At 34.1% G+C, this 22,035-nt stretch overlaps 2 protein-coding genes across 2 annotated transcripts; one reads left to right on the top strand and one right to left on the bottom strand.

Moving 5' to 3' along the window:
• The first annotated feature begins 4,257 nt into the window (after positions 1 to 4,257).
• Positions 4,258 to 8,364, top strand: LOC132284663 (probable serine/threonine-protein kinase PBL7). Its single transcript, XM_059786786.1, has 6 exons — positions 4,258 to 5,179; positions 5,266 to 5,523; positions 5,604 to 5,776; positions 5,959 to 6,038; positions 6,171 to 6,318; positions 7,734 to 8,364. Exons 1-6 carry the CDS (start codon positions 4,627 to 4,629, stop codon positions 8,076 to 8,078), a joined length of 1,557 nt encoding a protein of 518 aa, XP_059642769.1. The 5' UTR covers positions 4,258 to 4,626; the 3' UTR covers positions 8,079 to 8,364.
• A 1,687-nt stretch (positions 8,365 to 10,051) lies between these two features.
• LOC132283181 (GDP-L-galactose phosphorylase 2-like) lies at positions 10,052 to 21,594 on the bottom strand. The gene is made up of 5 exons (XM_059785105.1): positions 20,979 to 21,594; positions 11,594 to 12,021; positions 11,302 to 11,487; positions 10,932 to 11,192; positions 10,052 to 10,718 (listed from the first exon to the last, which is right to left on the bottom strand). The coding sequence occupies exons 1-5, from the start codon at positions 21,103 to 21,105 to the stop codon at positions 10,386 to 10,388; spliced, it is 1,335 nt and encodes a 444-aa protein (XP_059641088.1). The 5' UTR covers positions 21,106 to 21,594; the 3' UTR covers positions 10,052 to 10,385.
• Between the last annotated feature and the right edge of the window lie 441 nt (positions 21,595 to 22,035).

The raw sequence follows: 22,035 nt of genomic DNA on the forward strand, positions 1-22,035 counted from the left end.
ACATTATTCAATGTCATCACACAAATTGAAATAACCTATGATCTGTCTAGTTGATTTTGGTCATAGTAATAAAATTGTTAATGCACTTGTTGACCTGGAAACTAAATGAGGCTATTGTAATTTTGGATACACACACAAAGGTCTTCTATCAAATGAGCGTATTGTAATTAATACAAGCACTATTCTTTAGTTATAACATCATAATCTTGATGTTTAATCTTCAAGTAGTTGGTGAATGGCACTTGTTGACCTGACAACTATTGTGTCAGCATGTAACACAACAAAACAAAGCCCCACTTAAGTTGATATTTGTTCAGAAAACACCACTTAGATACCATTGCATATCAACAACCGATTACAATTAATAATAACAACAATTAATATGATAAATGAAAATTAAATGATAAAAGGTGGTTTGGGCTTTTCATACCGACATTTTCCTTTCTTATTTAGGCCTGTGGTCCCTATTGTCTCTGTATCATAAACCAATACACAATAATAATAATAATAATATAATAATAATAATAAAGTATACATTTTTCGTATTTGAAGGATACCAGATGGATAATGTGTGAGAGAAAATGTGAATTCCACTGTATGACTCTGTTTTTTTATAGTTCTGTTTTGTTGAGTTAGAAATGCAACATCTCTCGTGTCAAACCAATCCAAAAGTAGAAAGAATGTTCATTTTTCAATTAAAAAATACGAATGTTACTGCACACATATTTGGTTTAGGGTTTGATTGCACAATGAAGTCTAACTATTCTCCGTTGGTCTATATAAAATTTTTGAACCAAAACAATGAAATTTTTTGATGTAATGGTGCTCACGCCTTTACGTACACGTCATTTATTCGGTATTTTTTGAATTAAGAGGATGTATCATATTTGAAGTAAAAATTAAAAAAATTCACATAACATTATCTAAACCCAAAAATATAGGAAGGTTATAGAAGGTAATTGGTACCAGCATGAAAAATGGGCTTGAGTTTTATGAAATTGGCTTGGGAATACTGTGTTCCCTACATATTATTGTTTAATTATGTCTCAAAATTTATTTGATTGGGAATACTACTAATTGAACAATGGAAAACCATTATTTGGCCAGAAAAGCATGTAATCAGTGTCATGCATCAAAAGCCAATATCAAAGCACCACTGCAATTGAGAGGGGTACATATAACCATAATGATTCTCAAAAGATTACAAAAACCAAAAACACTCAAATGTAAATAAACCTCTTGATGAGAGCCACGTGTCATGATTTGCAGTGGACATTGAATGATCTTATACAAATACAAAACATCTATGTAGGTCCCAAAATAAAATAAATAATATTTGTAGGTCCCATTTCTGTCACACGTGCGAGGTACACAATCAGAATTATTCACTCCCAATATCATTATTTTAACCAATTAGGGGAGAAGTACCGAATCCAGCTAACACCCATGGCCCATTCACACCATAAACTCTTGGGTTGGGGACCCAATCTTGGTCCCACTATACAAGCCTCAGTTGTACTTGCCCTAGTTTGGCTTGAGCTGGTTCTTGTTTTTTCATTGAACAGGCTTACCAGTGTGCATTAGCTAAGCTGGTAGTATAATGCAATTAGAAAGTGGGATAATTCTGTGTGAGTTTGAGCAATGGTATATCCTTCAAATTCGAGGGTTTCCAAGGAAAGTTACGTGAGAAAGGGCATGGCAGCCTGAGTCTCATAACACAACAATACCATGGTATTATGTGGTGAAGCCTACATTTTACTCACACAAATTGCATTCAACATCTTTCAACTCCGAAAGATTTATCTTTAATAGCGAAATTCACTAGGTGTAAAAATATTAAATGAGAATAAAGGTCCCATCATATGTTGATTATAGAGACAATTTGTTTATTTACCTTTCAGATAATTATGTTGGGTTCGGTAGAAAGGAATAAAAAGTTCGATACAGATCATACAAGGAATGAAATGAGAATAAAAATAATATTCTTTACAAATTTTTATCGATCCAAAAATAAGCAGAAGAAATAAGAAAAGACAAGTGAACTATTGTAGAAGCTTCACATATCAATTTGATTATTTGTCTTTCACATTAGAGCATCTCCAGCTGTATGTTAAAATACCATTTTGTGTAAAATATACACCGCCACCTATGATGTATAAATTTTTTCCATCTTCAGCAGTCTATTAACCTACATTGCCACATCACCAATGTGTAAAAAAGTTGTGTACACACCCCAACCCAATGTATTGGGGTCTTCCATTTTTACATGGCCAAATCAACATATTTTCTTTTTCATCCCTCTCTTTCTCATTCCATTAAAGAATTAACCATATATTAAGTAAGTTTGTAAAAATTATGTGGGCCCTGGCATGACACATGGCTGATTATTATTGGGAGATATATTTTTACACAAAAGGTATAAAATAATCGTTTGAGCTAAAGTTAAATAATTCAAAAATTTTGTGTAAATCCATCATGACACATCAGATTTACACACAAAAAATATACACAACGGTTGGAAATGCTTTATTATATTATTTAGTAAGAAAAAATGCCTAAAATTAAAAGAGTAAAGATAGACAACACGAAGGAGAAAACCTAAAAACTCCTGAATCTGACTTGGCTAGGCCTAGTCAGGGAAAAAAAGGAAAGGAAAAAAAGAAAAAGAAAAAATAGAAAACACTTTGCTTCCTCTTTCCCCTCAGAAATCGGAAACTAAAAACTCTCCTTTTTTTTCATTATTAAAATCCTAAATCACAATACATAACAGAGTATAGATGAGCGAACCATTACTGAAGTCCTAAATCGTAATACATAATAAAGTATAGAACACTAGTAATTAAATGTGTGAATATATTGAATAATTCTTATCAAATATTGTGCTTGTTTTATTAAAATCTGTAGTTAAGGAAGTTTTGACTTACTGTTAAAATGATTTGATATATTCAAGCTATATAGTTTTATGAATTTTTACTTTGTGAATTTAGAAATATGATACGGGAAGTAATTTTCGATTTTTAATTATTTTCTTTTACTCCTCCAATTTTGGAGAGTTTTTAGTTTCTTTTTCTTTATTTTTTTCTTTCCTTTTAGTTTTACCACTTAGCCATGCTAGATTCGGAGAGAAAAATAATAAACTCAAATAAAAAAGAGAGAAAAATAATAATTTACGTGCCTAAGCTGTTTATACGAAATAAAGACAAAAATAACAACCATCCTTCTTTATTAGTCTTATTTTTCATTGTTCTTTAACTTATAGTCCAATATTAAGGTAATGGATTTTGCAATTGGATTCAGCTTCCGGATATACTTGTTTGAGTCAATTGCCATACCAAGCAACATTATTGTTGGTATTGCATAATGTGCATAATCTGGTGTCAAAAAAAATGCATAATCAAATTAAAATTTTTTTTTACCCCAAGGATTGTAATTTTGGGGTACTTTTTTAAATAACACAATTCTTCACATGCTCTTTGTGGAAGATAAAAAAAGATAAGACTTGCCTAATCACCTATGAGTATGTCATTCCTACTTACCGCTAACGTGGTCTAATCATATAAATTACAAAATCATAAAAGTAATAAATAAGGACAACCACCTTTTTTGGGGAATAAATTCAACAACCCTCTCTGATTTCCTTATTTGCCTACTCAGCGACGTCGTCCCTACTTACTGCTAACGTGATCCAACTATATGGATTACAAAATTAGAAAAGTGATAAATAAGGACAACAACCTTTTTTTTGGAATAAATTCGCACACTTTCTTTGATTTTCTTATTTATCACTTTTCAAATTTTGTAATTATATATTATTTGTGCATGTGATTAGACCATGTGTGATGAGCTGCCGTGAGTAAACTAGTCTTGTTAATAAAAATATATAATAAAAAATTAAAATTTCTTATTTATTAGCTAACTATGACTCTGTAGCGAAAGCCAAGCGAAGCCAAACCATGCTCACTCACTTCACCTTCAACATGCTTAAATAAATCTCATTGAACTGCAAAAAGCCAAAAAGCTTGATTTTGGGCACATACCGTGCACTAAAACAGTCCATGTCAAACCCAGCTCAGCTCGGCTGTCATGAGTGGTTTGTTGGGGTGGGATTAGGGAAGATGTTGGATGGTCACCAAACTACACATTTCATCTTAATCTTGATTTTGTATTTCAAATCTCATTAACCCACAAACCACCCCTTTTCCTCAAAAAGTAATCCCTTATCTCTCACACACACAGTTAAAAAATCGGCCACAAGCAGCCCCTTTTTTTCCTTAGCGGTTACAAGTGCTTTCCTTTCTTGCTGCACCCAAATTTTTAAGAGAGCTTACCTTATGCGTGAGTTCTGGCTCTTTCTCTCTCTCGTTAAGCATTTAACAGCAATAGTCTCTCTCTTTCTCTCTCTCCTAATTTTGGGTCCATCTCTTCCATTCTCACCTTCTCCCATTAAACTATAATCTAATCCACGTATATATACATATTTATATATATACGAGACCCGCTCCTCTGTGGAGATGTTCTCTCCCCTCCTTCAAGCAAAGTAGCTCTAACTCTCTCTCTCTCTACCTTTATTTTATTCTCTCTTTTGGGTTTCTGGATTTCTGTGCTCTTATAGAGATCTGTTTTAGAATGGGGGTTTTACGAAGTAGTTTCTCCAACTCTAGAGAGCCACAACACAACCCAATTGATTCAAATACTTCCTTATCTAATGATCAGTACTGTGGCGATAATGAGCGAAGAATCGAGACTCTAGTGCGTAAGATGATTTGGGAATTTGGGTTGGGCTGTTTTCTTCCACCTCGCCTTCGACGGCGCAGCCCCGGTCGAGATCAGAGAGAGGGTGAGAAGAATAGCAGCAATTTGGAGAACAACAAGGCATGGTTGCTTGCGGAGTCTGGTGGGTGTGGTCCAGAACTGACCAATGCCGATCCACAATCAGTTCACTCCTCTTTCAGGCTCACTATCTGCTCTCAAGTAGAGCTTGAATCAATGAATGTGACCAATCCTTCCTCTGCAACAGTTCTGATGGTGAATTTGGACAATGGGTTGAACGAATCTCGATCTTCAGAACTAAAATGGCGAAGAATTGAGTCACTCGAGAGGACTATCTCTCCTGTGGCTCATACCTTGATTAGGTTCGGCTATGCTGAAATTCTCTCAGCCACTCACAATTTTTCTAAAGGTATTCAATTGGGTTTTGTTGTTTTAGACCATTTTTTTTTTAATTCTTTGCATGTATTTGTAATCAATTTGTGTTGTATTGGCCAGGCAGGGTTTTGGGTAGAGGTGCTCTGAGCTGGGTTTTTAGGGGGAGAGTGGGGTTTTTGAGAACTTCTGTGGCGATTAAGCGGTTGGATAAGGAAGATAAGGAGTCTCCAAAGGCATTTTGTAGAGAATTGATGATAGCTAGTTCTCTCCATAACCCAAACATTGTTCCTCTTTTGGGTTTCTGTATTGATCCTGAGGAGGGTTTGTTTTTGGTGTATAAGTATGTATCCGGCGGAAGCTTAGAACGATACTTGCACGGTATGAATCTTTTTCCTTTGAATTTGGAATTTATTTCAGTTTTGATGAATCTGAGTGATCTTACATGTACCCATTTGCAGAGAAGAGGAGGGGAGTAAAGGGTGGTTCATCACTTCCTTGGTCTGTGAGGTATAAGGTTGCTGTTGGAATTGCGGAGGCAATTTGTTATTTACACAATGGAACTGAAAGATGTGTTGTTCATAGAGACATTAAGCCCTCAAACATCCTTCTTTCTTCCAAGAAAACACCTAAGGTGAGAGAGGGATAGGTTCTTGTACCTTGTTCAACTTTCTTTTCTTTTTATTTTTCTAATTTTATTTTTAATTTCTTTCCTGTTTAGATGAATCATATGAACATGTATTGGATATTTTGACCAGCACCAATTATTTTGATCAATCTTTTTCGTATTTGAAATTTTTCAATGGTATTTTGTAGTTATGTGACTTTGGATTAGCTACATGGACTCCTGCACCTTCGGTACCTTTCCTTTGCAAAACTGTCAAAGGAACATTTGGGTATGATCTTCATTCCGAAGAAAACTTCTAATAGTTAAAAGCTTGAAGCATACGAAAGAAAATCATCTATAATTTTCTTGTTCAATATATATATATATATATAAATTACTGAGAATTTTAATTATTGTGCAGTTATTTGGCTCCTGAATATTTCCAGCATGGGAAAGTATCCGATAAAACGGATGTTTATGCTTTTGGCGTGGTCTTATTAGAACTAATAAGTGGACGGAAGCCTATTGAAGCAAAGAGAGGACCAGGGGAGGAGAACTTGGTTGTGTGGGTACGTAACTGTTTTAAATTTTAGTTAACTCTGCTTCAATTCCATTAACCTTCTGATAGTTGAATCAGTGGTCCTCCCAACCTTCAGAAAATAAAAATGTTAGTTCAACTCAGCTTCAATTTCATTAACTTTCAGAAAAGAAAAATATTCCCTTTATATACTCGATGATAACCAAAATGAAAGAAAACCAGTATTCTCAATCCCATTACATTTTTATCAGTGAATACTTTTCAAGGCAATGGGTTATACCCATCATTCCATAATAGCTAATAATATATGAAACATATACATCTCATTCAAAAAAAAAAAAAAAAATCTTCCTTCTTTTTTTTTTTTTTTTTTTGGTGATAACATTTCTAGCCTAAAGTTCACTAATGTATTTTTTTAGGATGAAGGGGAATAGATGGAAACGTGTGCATCAGTGTATTGTATATATCAGCATAGATTCGTTACTTAAATTCTAGACTTAACTATGTAAGTATTTTATTTATCAAAAAAAGAAAGAAAAACCCCTATGTAAGTATTTCTTAGAATTTGTGAACTTTTGAAACCATTTGGGAATGCAGCGTTAATAATGCACTATTGTTAACAAGAATTTAAATGAATTAATTTGGTTTTATTTTTATTTTTTTTGCTGTTGAAATAAATTTTAAAGACTCAAAAAATTACATTATTAGAATTTTATACTATCATTTTCAGTGATGATTCTTTTCCTATCTAACGTTTTTTTTACGTCAATGACTCTAATGGTGTGGATTTGTGCCTTCAAACAGTACAATGAACAATAGTTTCAATCATAATTTAGTTAAGAACTGACAGCTAGACCTGATTTTGTTATTTGACTTTAAGTAGATAATTGAGATAATACAGTGTTTGGCATAGGGAAAGCAATTCTCCAAGGTGAATGTGCCTTGATTTTATTTTTATTGAAGTAAATGAAGCCTTAAATTCGAGGTTGTTGTTTCCTTTTCTATGCTCCATGTGAAAAATAAGTGCCACCCAAGTAGTATTCACCAACGGTTAACACAAGGAGTTTGAACTAAATCTCTAAATTGAAGTCTTCTTAGTGCCAACCTCATCAAATAAAATCTTGACTGGAGGATTCAAATTATTGGTTCCAAATGTTGATTTGGAGAATTTCAAGATCTATAATGATGTGGGTAATAAAAGGTAGGAAAATCAAATGGTTTAGAGTGCATTGTTTTCTGTTGGTCAAATAGGACTGAGTGAACCAACAATGGCATAATTTTTGTTGTAACAGGATCACTGACTTTTTGTTAATTTGGGCTACAATATGACTGAAGGTGGCTAAGAGAGTATTGGAAAAGGATATCTAAATTTTTTTGGCCTGTGCTTCTGCCAAACATAGTTGTGGAAGTGAAAATACTAAACACAAAAGTTCCTTTCTTTTGCAGGCAAAGCCATTATTGCAGCAAGGAGAGATTGAAAGGTTGCTCGATTCACAGCTTAAATTCACGCCAAAAAACTCAAATCAGATAGCCCGGATGGTTCAAGCTGCATCTGCTTGCATAAATAGCGAAGAATCTCGAAGACCAGGAATTGATGAGATTATAGGAATACTGAGAGGAGAGGAACCTAATTGCTCTAACAGGAAGAAGTCCAGCTTTCCCGGTAGTGGTTTTGTTATAGATTGTTATCCTCAACTACAACGGACAAGAAGCGAGATGAGGAGTCATTTAGCTTTGGCCATGCTAGGTGTTTCAGAGTTTGAAGATGATGATCACCTTTATAGTCGTTGAAACACAAATACATTGAACTATTTTGATCTTTTTGCCTTACTCCTTTTAAATGTTGCTTTGCTTATAGAGAGTGGTGAACTGAAAAGAGTTTTGAAATTGTACAGAGAAAAAGGTTTCTGATGGGCAATTGCATATGTACATATTTCCATTTCTGTGTCCCTGCTTTTAGAGTGAATGGAAACATAGAATACATGTAGCCGACCCTAAGTAATTGGGAAGAAGGCTTTATTGTTGTGGTCGTCGTCCTGCTTTGGGAGTGAAGGATTGAAGTAGATTTTCATTTTTACTCTGATAATATTGCTGAATGTCTTTGATGGTGATCTTGTCAACTCATGTTCTTCTAGGTGACACAATAATGCGCATGGTTGCTCTGTATGTATTGCATGTTTGTATGGAAGCTACGCTGAATAAGGAAATGCAATGCAAATACATTAAATACTTATTTTGATTGATTGACACTCATTGTCTCCAATACATGTGTCTATGCACATATAAGTGATATGAATATGATTAAACATAAAATGAACCATATATTGCAATTTTAGATGCTAGTGCAAACATTTTGAATGTAACCAAAGCTCTGTTCTCTCTCAAATGAGGTTGTTGAACCATCATGGAATATAAGTATTATTTTACCTAATCCTATTCAAGTGGTACTATTTTAGTGACTTTATTTATTTATTTCATTTTTTTTTTTTTACTTTTATTGATTGGCTTTACAGTGGTCCAAAGGCAAATTCTCAAACTTGAAACGAAGAACGTGGTCTTCCCAGATCTTTCTAACTTTCTTTTAGTAATAAAATCAAGAGACCAATATTTATATTAAAAGAATGACCAACCAGACATATATTATGTTTGGAGCATAAATACATTGCTCATATAATGAATCAAGAGGCCAATATTTATATGATAAGAATGACCAACCAGACACAACTCCATGGTTGGGGCATAAATATTACAGAACAGGCAGATAACGTAGTAGTGAGAATTTTCAATGCAATCAGGGGTTGATGGTGACCATTTAGCAACCCTTGTGTTAACTGACAACAATTTCAAATACAGCAGACATATATGCATGCGTACATATATATATATATATATATATAAATGATATATGGAGATTACAGTTAAGCTGTCAAGCTTCTATTATGAGGGAAAAAGATTGACCCATATGACTTGTGGGCCTTAGATTTAACGTCAGACATAGACAGACCTCTTGGATTAAGTGATAGTGCTGAGCAGCAAACTTGATGAAACTATTTATTTTTTAATCACAATTAATAACCTAAAACATATTTTTTAGGTATGACAATTTATTAAAAAGCCCAAACCATCTTTTTTTCATTTAAAAATTATGAAACCAGTGAATGCACTCTCAAATGTGCTTTGGGCTGGATGGCTTATGATGGTGATGGTGATTTTACTTGGGATTTTGCTTGACCTGCTTCAATTGGTATTGCAAGATTTGTCTTCTAAAGGTTATTTGATATTCTTCTCAGCTGGTTTAAAATATCCTAAAGTTCTGTTTTTCAATATATATATATATTTATATATTTCACGAGGAAGGCCTTTATCATACAACAAACAATTACCGGGAAAATAAAAAATAAAAAATAAAATCAACAGAAAAATCCATGGACGGAATGGAATATAAGGGCATGAGAAATCAATTTTAGAAACCTGAAGGCTTTATAATATGGCTTTGTTAGTTTGGCAATGGTGCAGAATTAGGCACTCCACTGACATTAAATGTCGCTGATCTATTTAATTTCACAGCGGTTAAAAGACCCCAAGTTGGTCACATTATGACTGCCGTAGCTTCTGAGTGGACCATATGCCTGCCTAGAATGTGACATACAAAAAAATTGCATTTAATTTCTAAAATGTTTTTACATAAATATGACTACATATGAGATTTATAATGAGTGGAGAAAAAAGAACCGAGTAGTAGGAAACAGGATATACCAGTTGGGTTAGGGTTTCAAAAAGCTGCAATAACTGAACCAAACACCATTGGATCAATCACAAACAGTTGTAGACAAGATAGCTAGACATGGGAATTCAAACTAAGCTTAGGTTTCGACTTTCCAAAAACTTCAGCTCAGAATATTTGGCACTTACAGCTCTGATGCCAAATATAGATCATAATAAAACACAAATAGAGGTGCAACACCCGAGAGAAACAGATTTCAAACAACTGTTAACTGGAAGAAACAAGATCCCATTGCAACGACAAAATTGGTTTCTAATGAACTACACCAATACAGAGCATCACACAACTATCACCTTCTACGGTAGAAAACAAGCTCAGTGCAGAACCATGCAATCTTGAGGTAAATGTGAGGCAACTTGAGATGCGTGAGGATTGTGTAGAGATTCCTCCTCACTCATTCTGTTTTCCTCAGACCCCAACTCCTGCAAACCAGCTGCTTCCAAGATATAGGACTTCACCTCTTCAAACCTCGCCTCTGACAGAGAAACCTCAGCAAGAAGTCTCCACGCATACTCCTCTGATGCATCGTTGTAGTCCTTCCTTCTCTTTAGTACCATATGTCCACTGATCTCCCACACAGCAGGGTTCACCTGAGCATCCAAGAGTTCCTGGTTGATTTCTCCTAGAGCTTGTTTTTCCGCATAGCACTGTTCCATTCATCCAGAAGCAGTTGATCAATTTTCTTATGAGAAGGTGTAGCAAGAAAATATCAAATAACACACTTCCAAGAGAATATTAACAGTCCCCCTCCCTCACAAATGCATATTTGTAATTGTAAATTTTATAACAGCACTCCAAAGAAATGAGGGTGAGTGTGTCCATGTGTTTCTTACCTACCAAATAATAAAATAAAAATTTACCTGAGGGAACAAAAAGATTCTTTTCCCACAACCAGCAATGAGTACATTGAAAGGAATGTTTTTCTTTTGAAGGCAAATGCAAGAATTGGCAACAACTTCAGATAAATCTTGAATTGTATTTCCGCCCTCAAAAACAAGACCTTGCACAGGATAATCCAACAACCGTGAAATCTTAACTTCAATATCGGCTAGTCCATTGCCTGTCATTATTTTTTGAGTTGGAGCTTTCTCAACAGGAAAGGGCGCTGATAAATAATATGCCTGCAATCAATAATATAGAATTCAATTATGACTGATAACAAACAAAAATATCAGAAATCACTAATGCCATCAACCATATTGCAGAAGGAACTAGTGAGTTATAAACTACCTGAAAGTGGAGGTGATTAATAGTGGCAAAGCCACCCAAGCTATTATAACCCAATCTGAAGAAGGGATCTGCAGCTTCTTTAGCCATATGAAGGGCAAGCAAGAAGCTGGCATGATCAATCCTCTGAGGCAAGCAGTCAAGAACACGGGGAATCAAAAGCACGTGTCCATACTCAATTGGGCTCACCTGATAATAAAAATTAGAACACCTTAGCTACCAAATAAAATCCAAATATTGATGTGAGTGAGTGCAACAACCTCAGAGATCAAGGAAAAACATCAAATGGTCTTACATTAATAGCAACAACACTTGGCGAATTCACATCAGCATTTACTGGCATGCTGGTGAAGAAAAGGGAGTTGTTGGCTTCACTTGGTTCAAACCTAAAAAGCACTTCTTCCTGGCCAACTTTGGTAAAATTAAACTTGTTCTCATCAAAAGGTTGAAGAACCCTGTCGACCCGAAATTCAGTCGGTCTTTTCTTCAGGTGGCGCCCCTCGTTCAGCTGCGCAATAAATCCATATTTTCCAGCAAGAACCTTTGTCTCACAGGTGGTTACATCATATCGAAACAGCCCTCGGCTCACCCTGTCCTCCCACTGCCCCAATAAAAGATTGTTCAAGAAAGTTATCGGTGAACATCCATCAGAAGAACTCACAACATCGTAATCAACTGGCTTATCTTCATCTTTCTTGAATGCATATAAAGGAAGCTTCGACACTGAAACCATCAATACATACCATATAAGAAATAGTAAGAAAACAGGATATTTGGAGTGTAAATATATTTAAAAGGAGTGTCTAGGATTTGTGACCTGGCAAAGCTAGGAAAAAATACACTAAATAAAAATCCTAATTTAAAATTTCAAACAAAAATCATACACTCGATTTTTCAATTGTAAATCTATGGAGAGGAATAGAAGATCGTTTGATGGGGTAAAGACTCCTTGGGGGGTGTTTAGATATTCTATGCTTAGTTCTTATTTTTGTTGGGTTCCAGGTTCCCATTGTTAATCAATGGAGATTCTTTTTTCTTTTGTGGATAGCTTGAGGCTATGGTTTTTGTGCAGTTGTTTGGGCTGCATCCCCCTTTTGGGTGCTCTTCAATGAATTCTTATTTATAAAAAATAAAAATACACTTGATTTTTCAATCTCCAGACAACTCCATCCTAATACTAATAAATATATTTGGCTAGTGGATTGGTGTAACGGACCGGGTGCTTCGCGGTCCAACCCAAAAGCTTAAGCTATAAGGTGGTGCTAACGAATGATAGAATCGGGATTCTAAGTCAGATTGATGAGGGGTCCTGTAACGACCCAAAATTTTAAACATTAATGCTCCGTTTGTTTCGACGTAAAATATTTTATTTGAAAAATATTTTTCTTTTTCGGGTAAAATATTCTTTTATTTTTACTTTGTCAGTGTTTGGCAAATGTCTACGTCGAAGTTGAGGTCAAGTCCATCGGGCACGGTATGTAAAATAACTTGTCGAAAATTGATGAATAAATTATTTTTGTTAAATTTTAATTTTTTTTTTCTTCGTAAATATTTTACAACAACCAAACAGCAGAAAATAAAAAAAATAGTTTCTGAAAAATATTTTACGTCCAAACAAACAGAGCCTAATAATCCTCAATTACATCCAAAAATCTCCTAGGAGTCGGTACCATTGTGCTTTCACACAATTTGGTTGAAAAATGAATTTACCATGAATTTATGAAGTTGGAGTCATCTTGCATTTACTGTCTCATAATGCTCTGCATGTGTTTTCATTATCCAAATTCTAAAGTATATGATGGACAATTTTGATGCCCCCCCCTCCTTTTATGTGCTTACTCAATTAGCTCTGGGAGTTGTATTAGTCACTCCTTACCAAGCAAGTGGTCGCTCACCCCTTTTTAACAATTTCAGGAAATGGACCAATTGTGGAGGAGCTTGTGTTACAGATCTATTTTGCCACTTCAGAGATTATTTTGGACATGTATTTTTTTAGTGTTGATCTATGTATATTAAGGATATTTGATATGGTCCTAGGAGAATTTTGGATGTAATTGAGGATTATTAATGTTTAAATTTTTGGGTCGTTACAGGTCCATAGGATAGGAATCGTAGGATCGGACTGAGAATCATAAGATTCAATAAAACTATTAGAAAAGTAATTCAAACTAACTTTCTAAATCAAAAATTTTCGATATAAGTAAATAATAAAGCTAAATAACCAAATGAGACACTCTAGCAAAATCAACTAACATTAAAAGATACTAAGACACATGACAAACACTCAAAATTAATATCTTGATTTCAAAAAATAAAAATAAATAGCATAACAATAAAGCAAAATCTCAGAGAAGAAATTAAATCCAAGCCTAGCATATAGAGAAAGTACAATTTAGTTGCCTAATTGTCCAAGCAATTTGCTTGAAAAGTTTACTTTTTCGTTAGAAAAAAAGGGAACAAAACAGAGATAGAAAGAGCAATAGAAAAAATGAAAACTTTCTTTATATTTGTTTAAGCATTGACAAAGAATAATAGGTGGAAAAATAAAATTCTTTATGTTCCTTGCACTGAAAAGGAAAGAAAAGAGAAATTAAGAAGAATAAAACAAAATAAAGGAAATTTTTGAAATTTTAGACCATTCCTTTGAAATTCAGAGTTTGATAGTCCGTTTCTTTGTTTTTTTTTTTAACTTTAATTTTTTAATGTAATTAGGCTAAAGAATTGGACTTTATATTTAAAATGATTAAATTTATTAGTCCAAAACTAATTGTAGGCCCAAATAAATTCAGAAGAAGAACAAAATAACACAATTTAGTAGAATCGATAGAATCGTAAGATCCTATGAAATTGTATTATCCTACTTCCGATTCTATAGATTCTACTAAGATTTTACTTCCCAGAGATTTTAGATGGGATCGGGATCGGGATCGGGGTCGGGGTCGGGGTCGGGATCGGGATCGGTTTGGCAATTTGGGATTGTGAAATCGTAAGATTCTAATATCTAGAATCGGGATTTTAACAACTATAGTAAAGATCATGTATATAGCCATATATAAATACATGCACTTTTTCACACAATAATCATGTTTAAACAAGGGTGAAACAACAAATTACTTACAAGGATTACACAATTTAGACAAACCCTAGACCATACAAAGTGCACATAGTCCATAAAACACATGCTTCATTCACAATTAACCATGATTTTTTTTTTTTTTTTTTGATAAGTCACAATTAACCATGTATATCATCTTTGGTACAAGTATTCATCTAGAATTAGTAATACAACATGGAATTTGACACTTCAACAGTCAAACTCTCACATTTAGCATATCATCCATACTCCTCGCATGTAATATCGTGTTAAACATACAATTTATTCACTATAACTTACGAAAACGTGGGTGGGTTAAGCACCCCTACCTCAATTGGAATGAAAATACCAATTACCACCGAAATGATAACGCTCCAAATTTTCAGTCCGCAAAAACAGATTTTTCAGCTTGTTACCTTCAACTTTGACAATTCATAGCAAATTCAATTCTTAAGTAAATTGAATGATTTCAAAGGCCATTGAAAGCTTAAACACTATACTTTGAAAATATCAATTTAGTTTAACCAAATCCTTTCCCGATTGAAACAGTTTTGACACAAAAATTTGAAGAAAATTCTGCCCAGAAAACAGATTTTCAACACATAGCTTCCAACTTTGAAAATTCATGGAAAATTCAATTCTCATCCAAATTGGGTGAATCCAAAAGTCAATTGAAAGTTTAAAGACTATAGTTTAAAAATATAAATTTATTTTACCAAAATACCTTACCATTTAAAACAGTTTTGATGAGAAAGGTCGAAGAAATTCTGCCCCCTAAGCAGAATTTCCAGCAAGATGACTCCAACTTCCTAAATTCATTTTTCAACCAAATTGTGTAAAACCAAGTCTCAATGGAAGATAATTGACTATAATCATGCTGAAATTTTAGTTTGGCAAGATTCCTTACCAATTAAAACAGTTTTGATGAAAAAGGTTCAGAATAATTCAGTTCATAAAACAAAATTTCAGCAACTAGCTTCCAACTTAAAAAATTTATATCTAATTCATTTTAAATCCAAATTGCATGACACCAAAAACTAAATGGAAGTTAATTGACCATATTTTCTTACAATCAATTCATCTCAATAAGATTAATTTCGGATTTAAATGATTTTGGGCAGAATATAAGTCCTATTCTTAAAAAAAAATATTTAAGTATCCTTGACATCAAATAATCACATAAAAACACCTGGATAACATAGATCAAGAGGTTAGCATAATCATACCCAGACCAAAGTTCTCCAAATCCGAATTTTTCTTCTATAGGAATGGAGAGGGGAAGAAGGGGAACAAACTGCCCTTCTTTGGCTTCCTCCAAATCCTAACTTTACAAATCACCCGAAACTCCAAGTTACTCCAAATGCGAAATAAAAAGAGGGGTTTTGTTGCTCTTGTAGTCCCCGACGTTTTTCTCTTGTATGGTGAGTTGAAAATCACAAGGGAATGGGAAGGAAACCAAGCTTGAAAACTTGAAGGAGGAGGACAACAATGGAGGAAAGAGGAAGAAGGAGAGATCCGGCCAAACAGGGAGAGAAAATATGATTTTTCTCTCTCTCAACATATATATAATCTACCACAAAACTATGCCATAATTACGTCATTCAACCCAAATGTTTCTAAGTAATTACTCCCTTCCTCCGAGCAACTTTCACTTAAATACTCTAAGACAGGTGGTTACTCCGTTCAAAGAGTCATACTTTAGTGGCTGGATTTTGGGAACGAAATCCCTTTAAGGTGGGTGGGAAGGTTGTAGTGACCTGGGATATTTTTTTTAATATTAATATTACTGATTATTATTTTATTATTCTATTTAAATGACTTCGTTACGGGTGGGAGTTGATTTTTGTCATAAGGATTTGGTCCTTAAGTTTTTGGAGTTGTTATTTCCATGCCGAGTATTACCGGAGGTAATTCTTTTCTTAGTCCAGTTCATTTATCTTGGTTCGGGTCATTTGAGTCCGGGTTGACTCAAGTATTCCAGAATTTACGGGGACCTAATGAAGAGTCATTGAAAACTTAATTGATATATTTGCGATGGAATGTTGCCTTAGAGTATTTAAGTGAAAGTTGCTTGGAGGAAGGGAGTATTTACTTGGAAATATTTGGGTTGAATGACGTAATTATGGCATAGTTTTGTGGTAGATTATATATATGTTGAGAGAGAAAAATCATATTTTCTCCCTGTTTGACCGGATCTCTCCTTCTTCCTCTTTCCTCCATTGTTGTCTTCCTCCTTCAAGCTTTCAAGCTTGGTTTCCTTCCCCTTCCCTTGTGATTTTCAACTCACCATAGAATAGAAAAACGCCAGGGACTACAAGGGCAACAACTCTTTTTATTTCGCATTTCGAGTAATTTAGAGTTTCGGGTAATTTGTAAAGTTAAGATTTGGAGGAAGCCATAGAAGGGCAGCTTGTTCCCCTCCTTCCCCTCTTCATTCCTATGGAAGAAAATTTCGGATTTGGAGAACTTTGGTCCGGTGGGATTTGGGGGGATTTTACTCTTCTTAAGGTATGATTATGCTAATCCCTTGATCTATGTTATCCAAGTGTTTTTATGTGATTATTTAATGTCAAGTATACTTTAAAAATAAAATTAAAATTAAAATTAAAAAAATTAAGAATAGAAGGACTTATATTCTGCCCAAAATCATTTATATCTGAAATTAATCTTATTGGGGTGAATTGATTTTACGAAAATATGGTCAATTAGCTTCCATTTAGTTTTGGTTTCATGCAATTTGGATTTAAAATGAATTAGATATGAATTTTTGAAGTTGAAAGCAAGCTGCTGAAATTTTGTTTTGAGAACTGAATTATTCGAAACATTTTACATCAAAACTGTTTTAATTGATAAGGAGTCTTGCCAAACCAAAATTTCAACATGATTATATAGTCAATTATCTTCCATTGAGACTTGGTTTCACACAATTTGGTTGAAAATTGAATTTACTATGAATTTATGAAGTTGGAGTCATCTTGCATTTACCGTCTCATAATACATTGCATGCGTTTTCTTTATCCAAATTCTAAAGTATATGATGGAGAATTTTGATGTGTTTTGAAATTCCTTACCATGATCCCTCTTCATTCCTTTCCCCTCCTTTATGTGCTTACTCAATTAGCTCTAGGAGTTGTGTGTTAATCACTCCTTACTCCTTACTGAGCAAGTGGTCGCTCACCCCTTATTTAACAATTTCAGGAAAAGGACCGATTGTGGAGGAGCTTGTGTTGCAGATCTATTTTGCCTCTTTGGAGATTATTTTGGGCATGTATTTTTTTAGTGTTGATCTATGTATATTGAGGATGTTTGATGTAATTGATATGGTCCTGGGAGATTTTTGGATGTAATTGAGGATTATTAATGTTTAAATTTTTGGTTCGGTACAGGTCCATGGGATCGGATCGAGAATCGTAAGATTCTATAAAATTATTAGAAAAGTAATTCAAACTAACTTTCTAAATCAAATACTTTCGATATAAGTAGAGAATAAGACTAAATAACCAAATGAGACACTCTAGCAAAATCAACTAACATTAAAATATACTAAGACACATGACAAACACTTAAAATTAAAATCTCGATTTCAAAAAAAAAAAAAAAAAATAGCATAACAATTAAGCAAAATCTCATAGAAGAAATTAAAGCCAAGCCTAGCATATAGAGAAAAGTACAATTTAGTTGTCTAATTGTCGGTGCAATTTACTTGAAAAGTTTACTTTTTCGTTAAAAAAAAAAAAAGAAACAAAACAAAGATAGAAAGAACAACAGAAAAAATGAAGTCTTTCTTTATATTTGTTTCAGAATTGACAAAGAATAATAGGTGGAAAAATAAAACTCTTTATGTTCCTTGCACTGAAAAAGAAAGAAAAGATAAATTAAGAAGAATAAAACAAAATAAAGGAAATTTTAGACTATAACTTTGAAATTCAAAGTTTGATCGTCTATACATTTTTTTTTTTTAACTTTAATTTTTTAATGTAATTAGGCTAAAGAGTTGGACTTTATATTTAACATGATTAAATTTATTTGTCAAAAACTAATTGTAGACCCAAATAAATTCAAAAGAAGAACAAAATAACACAATTTAGTAGAATCGTAAGATCTTATGAGATTCTATGATCCTACTTCCGATTCTATAGATTCTACTAAGATTCTACTTCCCAGAGATTTTAGAGGGGATCGGGATCGATTTGGCAATTTGGGATTGTAGAATCGTAAGATTCTAAGATCTAGAATCGGGATTTAACAACTATGGTGCTAACACCCAACCCATATATACCCATTGCGCTTCCCATCCAGATCCGATGTGAGACACCTGTAATATTCTCCCCCATCCGAACTCGCAACGCCCCCATTGCTGTCAGGCCACCCTGCCTACCCAGGTGGAGACTCAGAACTCCTCCAAGCCGGGAGTTTGGTGTGATCAGTTTGGCAATTTGAGATTGTAGAATCGTAAGATTCTAAGATCTAAAATCAGGATTTTAACAACTATGATATTAACACCAACCCATATATACCCATTTCGCTTCCCATCCGGATCCAATGTGAGACACCTGTAACAATTTCCCTCGTCCGAACTCGCAATGCCCTCGTTACTGTCAGGCCACCCTGCCTACCCGGGTGGAGACTCAGAACTCCTCCGGGCCGGGAGTTTGGTGTGACACCGGATAAAGGACTGGGTTTGGCTCTGATACCAATTGTAACAGGCGGGTACTTCGCGGTCCGACCCAAAATCTTAAGCTATTAGGTGGTGCTAACATCCAATCCATAAATACCCATTTCACTTCCCATCCAAATCCGATGTGTGACACCTCTAACAATTAGCCTACTAAGAGGAGCTTTTTGAGGCCTTTAAACGGTCTTCCAAGCCCAAGAATCACTCGTATGATACGGGCATGTTGTGAATACTCGTATCAAGTAATCTTTGCTATTTTTGAGGAGTTAGATAGAGGAGGGATTATGGATTTGTAGAGTTTGTTGAGTGCTCTTCCATTTCTATTCACGTATCCTTCTCTAATTTCATGCAAGACCCATTGCTCATATAAAACTATAATCTGTAACAAACTGAAATTGATACACTAGCTACAAGCACGTGCTTTTGGTAGCACAAATGACACTACCTTGAGCAACATGATCTCTATTTGAAGGTTTTGAAGTAACTTGGCATTTTAGCATTAAAATTGCATATAGCAGAGGTTGATCTTTTCAGGCAAGGCTCATGGTTGCTTTCTCAATTATCACACAAGGATCATCATAAGTTCTCCGTGCTGATAATTAATAACTACAACGCTAAAGAACTTCTAATTCTCAAAGCTTCACAACTACTCTCTCTCAATTCATATCACAAAACGACATGTTAATCTTCTTATTCAGAGTCCAAAACTATATGAAACTTCTACTAAATGAAGTTATCTATGAGGATATCAACTACAATTTTCAAAGTACTTCAAAATCTTGAAGCATCACAACCAATTCTCATCTCTGTCAATTTCTTTCACATGAGAGCAAGTTTATTTCTCCATCTGCAAGTTCTTTAAACAATTTTGACGTTCTTTCAGCTCCTTTACCAGATTACACGCAAATCACTGTTTCAACTGGAGCTAATTTTTGTGTCCATCTGAAAAAAAGTTTCCGACTTTCACGTTCACAATGAACCAAGAAAATATTTAATTAGTGACTTCCATGTTCACAATGAACCATGAAAATTATGTGGTGATTATTTCCATATATATATTTTTTCCTTCTTATCTTCCATTGGTTGCAAGTAGAAGGCAAAACAAACAGTACAATAACTCTAAAATTTAATGTTCTTTAAAACTGTGCTCGACCAAATTGTCTGTATAAAAGCCTTTAAATTCACGTTTTGAAGTTTACATGGTACTTGATGCTTGGGATATGGCATCCAACTCCCTAAAATTATCATGGTCAATCTACAAATTCTTTATATTAAGTTTCAGCAAAAATACGTATTCATAGTTTCATACTCCTTCAGTGTGAATTGGGTTTGTACGGTTATATTTCTTTTCCAAGTTCAGTATTGAATTAAAGTATTCATAGGTTTATTTAGGGGTAAAAAAAAAAAAAAACTTAAGTTCTCATAAATATTATTTGTGTCATGTGCTATATATGTTTTCATGTTCACAATATATGATTGGAAACTAATTTATTTTTCTTCAAATAATATTGATATATTTATGTTTTATTTTATAAGTAATATATATTTATGGTCTTTGGGACTTGTTTTACATATTTATGTGTCTTCTTTTTATTAGTATAAAGGGTTCTGGCGTCATCTACATCATCAAATTAAATATGTTTAATAGGGTTTCCGCCTCAAAGATCTAAGCCGTAACCAACATGATAATGGTTGCCAAATTTTTCTTTTAAATGTGGATTTCTTCAAAAAAGCAAATTGAAGCCACACCAATAACAAAACCAGTGCTAATTATGAGTTTGTTTTCTTTTGCTCTGCATGTTTTCTATATGGTTAAATATAAATTTATTTGATCAAATCAAATGTAATGTAGGAAAATTTATTTGATCAAATCAAATTACATAATTCAAATATAAATGTAAATAAACGTACCAGGTAAGCAGCACTTGCCGAGACAATTGCGTCCACAACCCAAAGATCGAGTATGAGTTTGGATATCTTCTGAAACATCCTCTTGATAGTTGGAAACAACAGTAGCGACCCTTTTTATAGTCAACATATTCTCTTCTTTTGTATATATTAATATATGGAATCAAAAATGTTAAAAAATAATACTACGTAATATATATACAATTAGGGTTAAGAACAGAGGGAAAGGTGGTGGTGGTGGCCGCCGCCGCCGGCGAGGAAGAGGAGATCGGAAGGGCAACCGCCTTCGGAAGGAAGGGCACCCCTGCCGCCGTGGGGTGAAGGTGTCCGCAGTTTATCGGCCGCAATGTTAACTCTTTTCTCGACGTGTCTCAGGATTAGGGTTCTTGATGGCCTCGGTGGAAGATGATCCAGCAACATAAAGGATTCGATTTCAGTTGAAGCCGTGATTTGATATGAATGGAAATGGAAATCGGAAGAAATTGCTTCGATGTACACGCACAACCGACTTCTTCAATTGTACGTGTTTGATGTGTACTCTCTAATTAGGGTTTTCTATTCTCCGATTGCTTCACTCCTTCTCTGATTTGGTTTTTGACATGAATAGGCAAAAAAGAAAGGTTGGTTGAGGTTTAAATAGTTGTTTGACGGTCAATTACGAATAATCGTACTCAATAATTAACCCTGTATTGTTTGCAAGTTAATTAGTGGTGACGCGTGGCTTAGGAAGCACGCACAGTAAAGAAGGAATAACAGGTGAACATCATCATTATTATTATTATTATTTTTTTTAAAAAAAATTTATATAATTTGACAAGGAATTCATCCACATCGTTCTGTTACTTTGAAGACGACTCGGCACAACCACATGTCATCACATTTTTTTGTTTTTTTTTTTTTAATCGCCGAACATTTAAAATTTAGTATCAGATTTTTTTATCAATTTTTTTTTGGAGAACTATGATAGTTCAAGATTTTTTTGTTCTTATCACGTCACTTAATTAGGTAATTTTATGAATTATTTATTAATAAGTGGGTATCATTTGAAAATGTTGGATAC

The sequence above is a fragment of the Cornus florida genome, unplaced genomic scaffold, assembly GCF_030987335.1.
Source record: "Cornus florida cultivar Cherokee Brave unplaced genomic scaffold, ASM3098733v1 CherokeeBrave_3.0.0_Hap2_Chr11, whole genome shotgun sequence".
NCBI lineage: Eukaryota > Viridiplantae > Streptophyta > Magnoliopsida > Cornales > Cornaceae > Cornus > Cornus florida.

Bases quoted from the DNA above. Each gene is read 5' to 3' on its own strand.
- LOC132284663 (XM_059786786.1), top strand. From the start codon at position 4,627: ATGGGGGTTTTACGAAGTAGTTTCTCCAACTCTAGAGAGCCACAACAC. The intron at 5,524-5,603 runs GTATGAATCTTT...ACCCATTTGCAG, and splicing joins CTTAGAACGATACTTGCACG to AGAAGAGGAGGGGAGTAAAG. The intron at 5,777-5,958 runs GTGAGAGAGGGA...GGTATTTTGTAG, and splicing joins CTTCCAAGAAAACACCTAAG to TTATGTGACTTTGGATTAGC.
- LOC132283181 (XM_059785105.1), bottom strand. From the start codon at position 21,105: ATGTTGACTATAAAAAGGGTCGCTACTGTTGTTTCCAACTATCAAGAG. The intron at 12,022-20,978 runs GTACGTTTATTT...TGATGGTTTCAG, and splicing joins CGGCAAGTGCTGCTTACCTG to TGTCGAAGCTTCCTTTATAT. The intron at 10,719-10,931 runs GTAAATTTTTAT...TGAATGGAACAG, and splicing joins GAATCTTTTTGTTCCCTCAG to TGCTATGCGGAAAAACAAGC.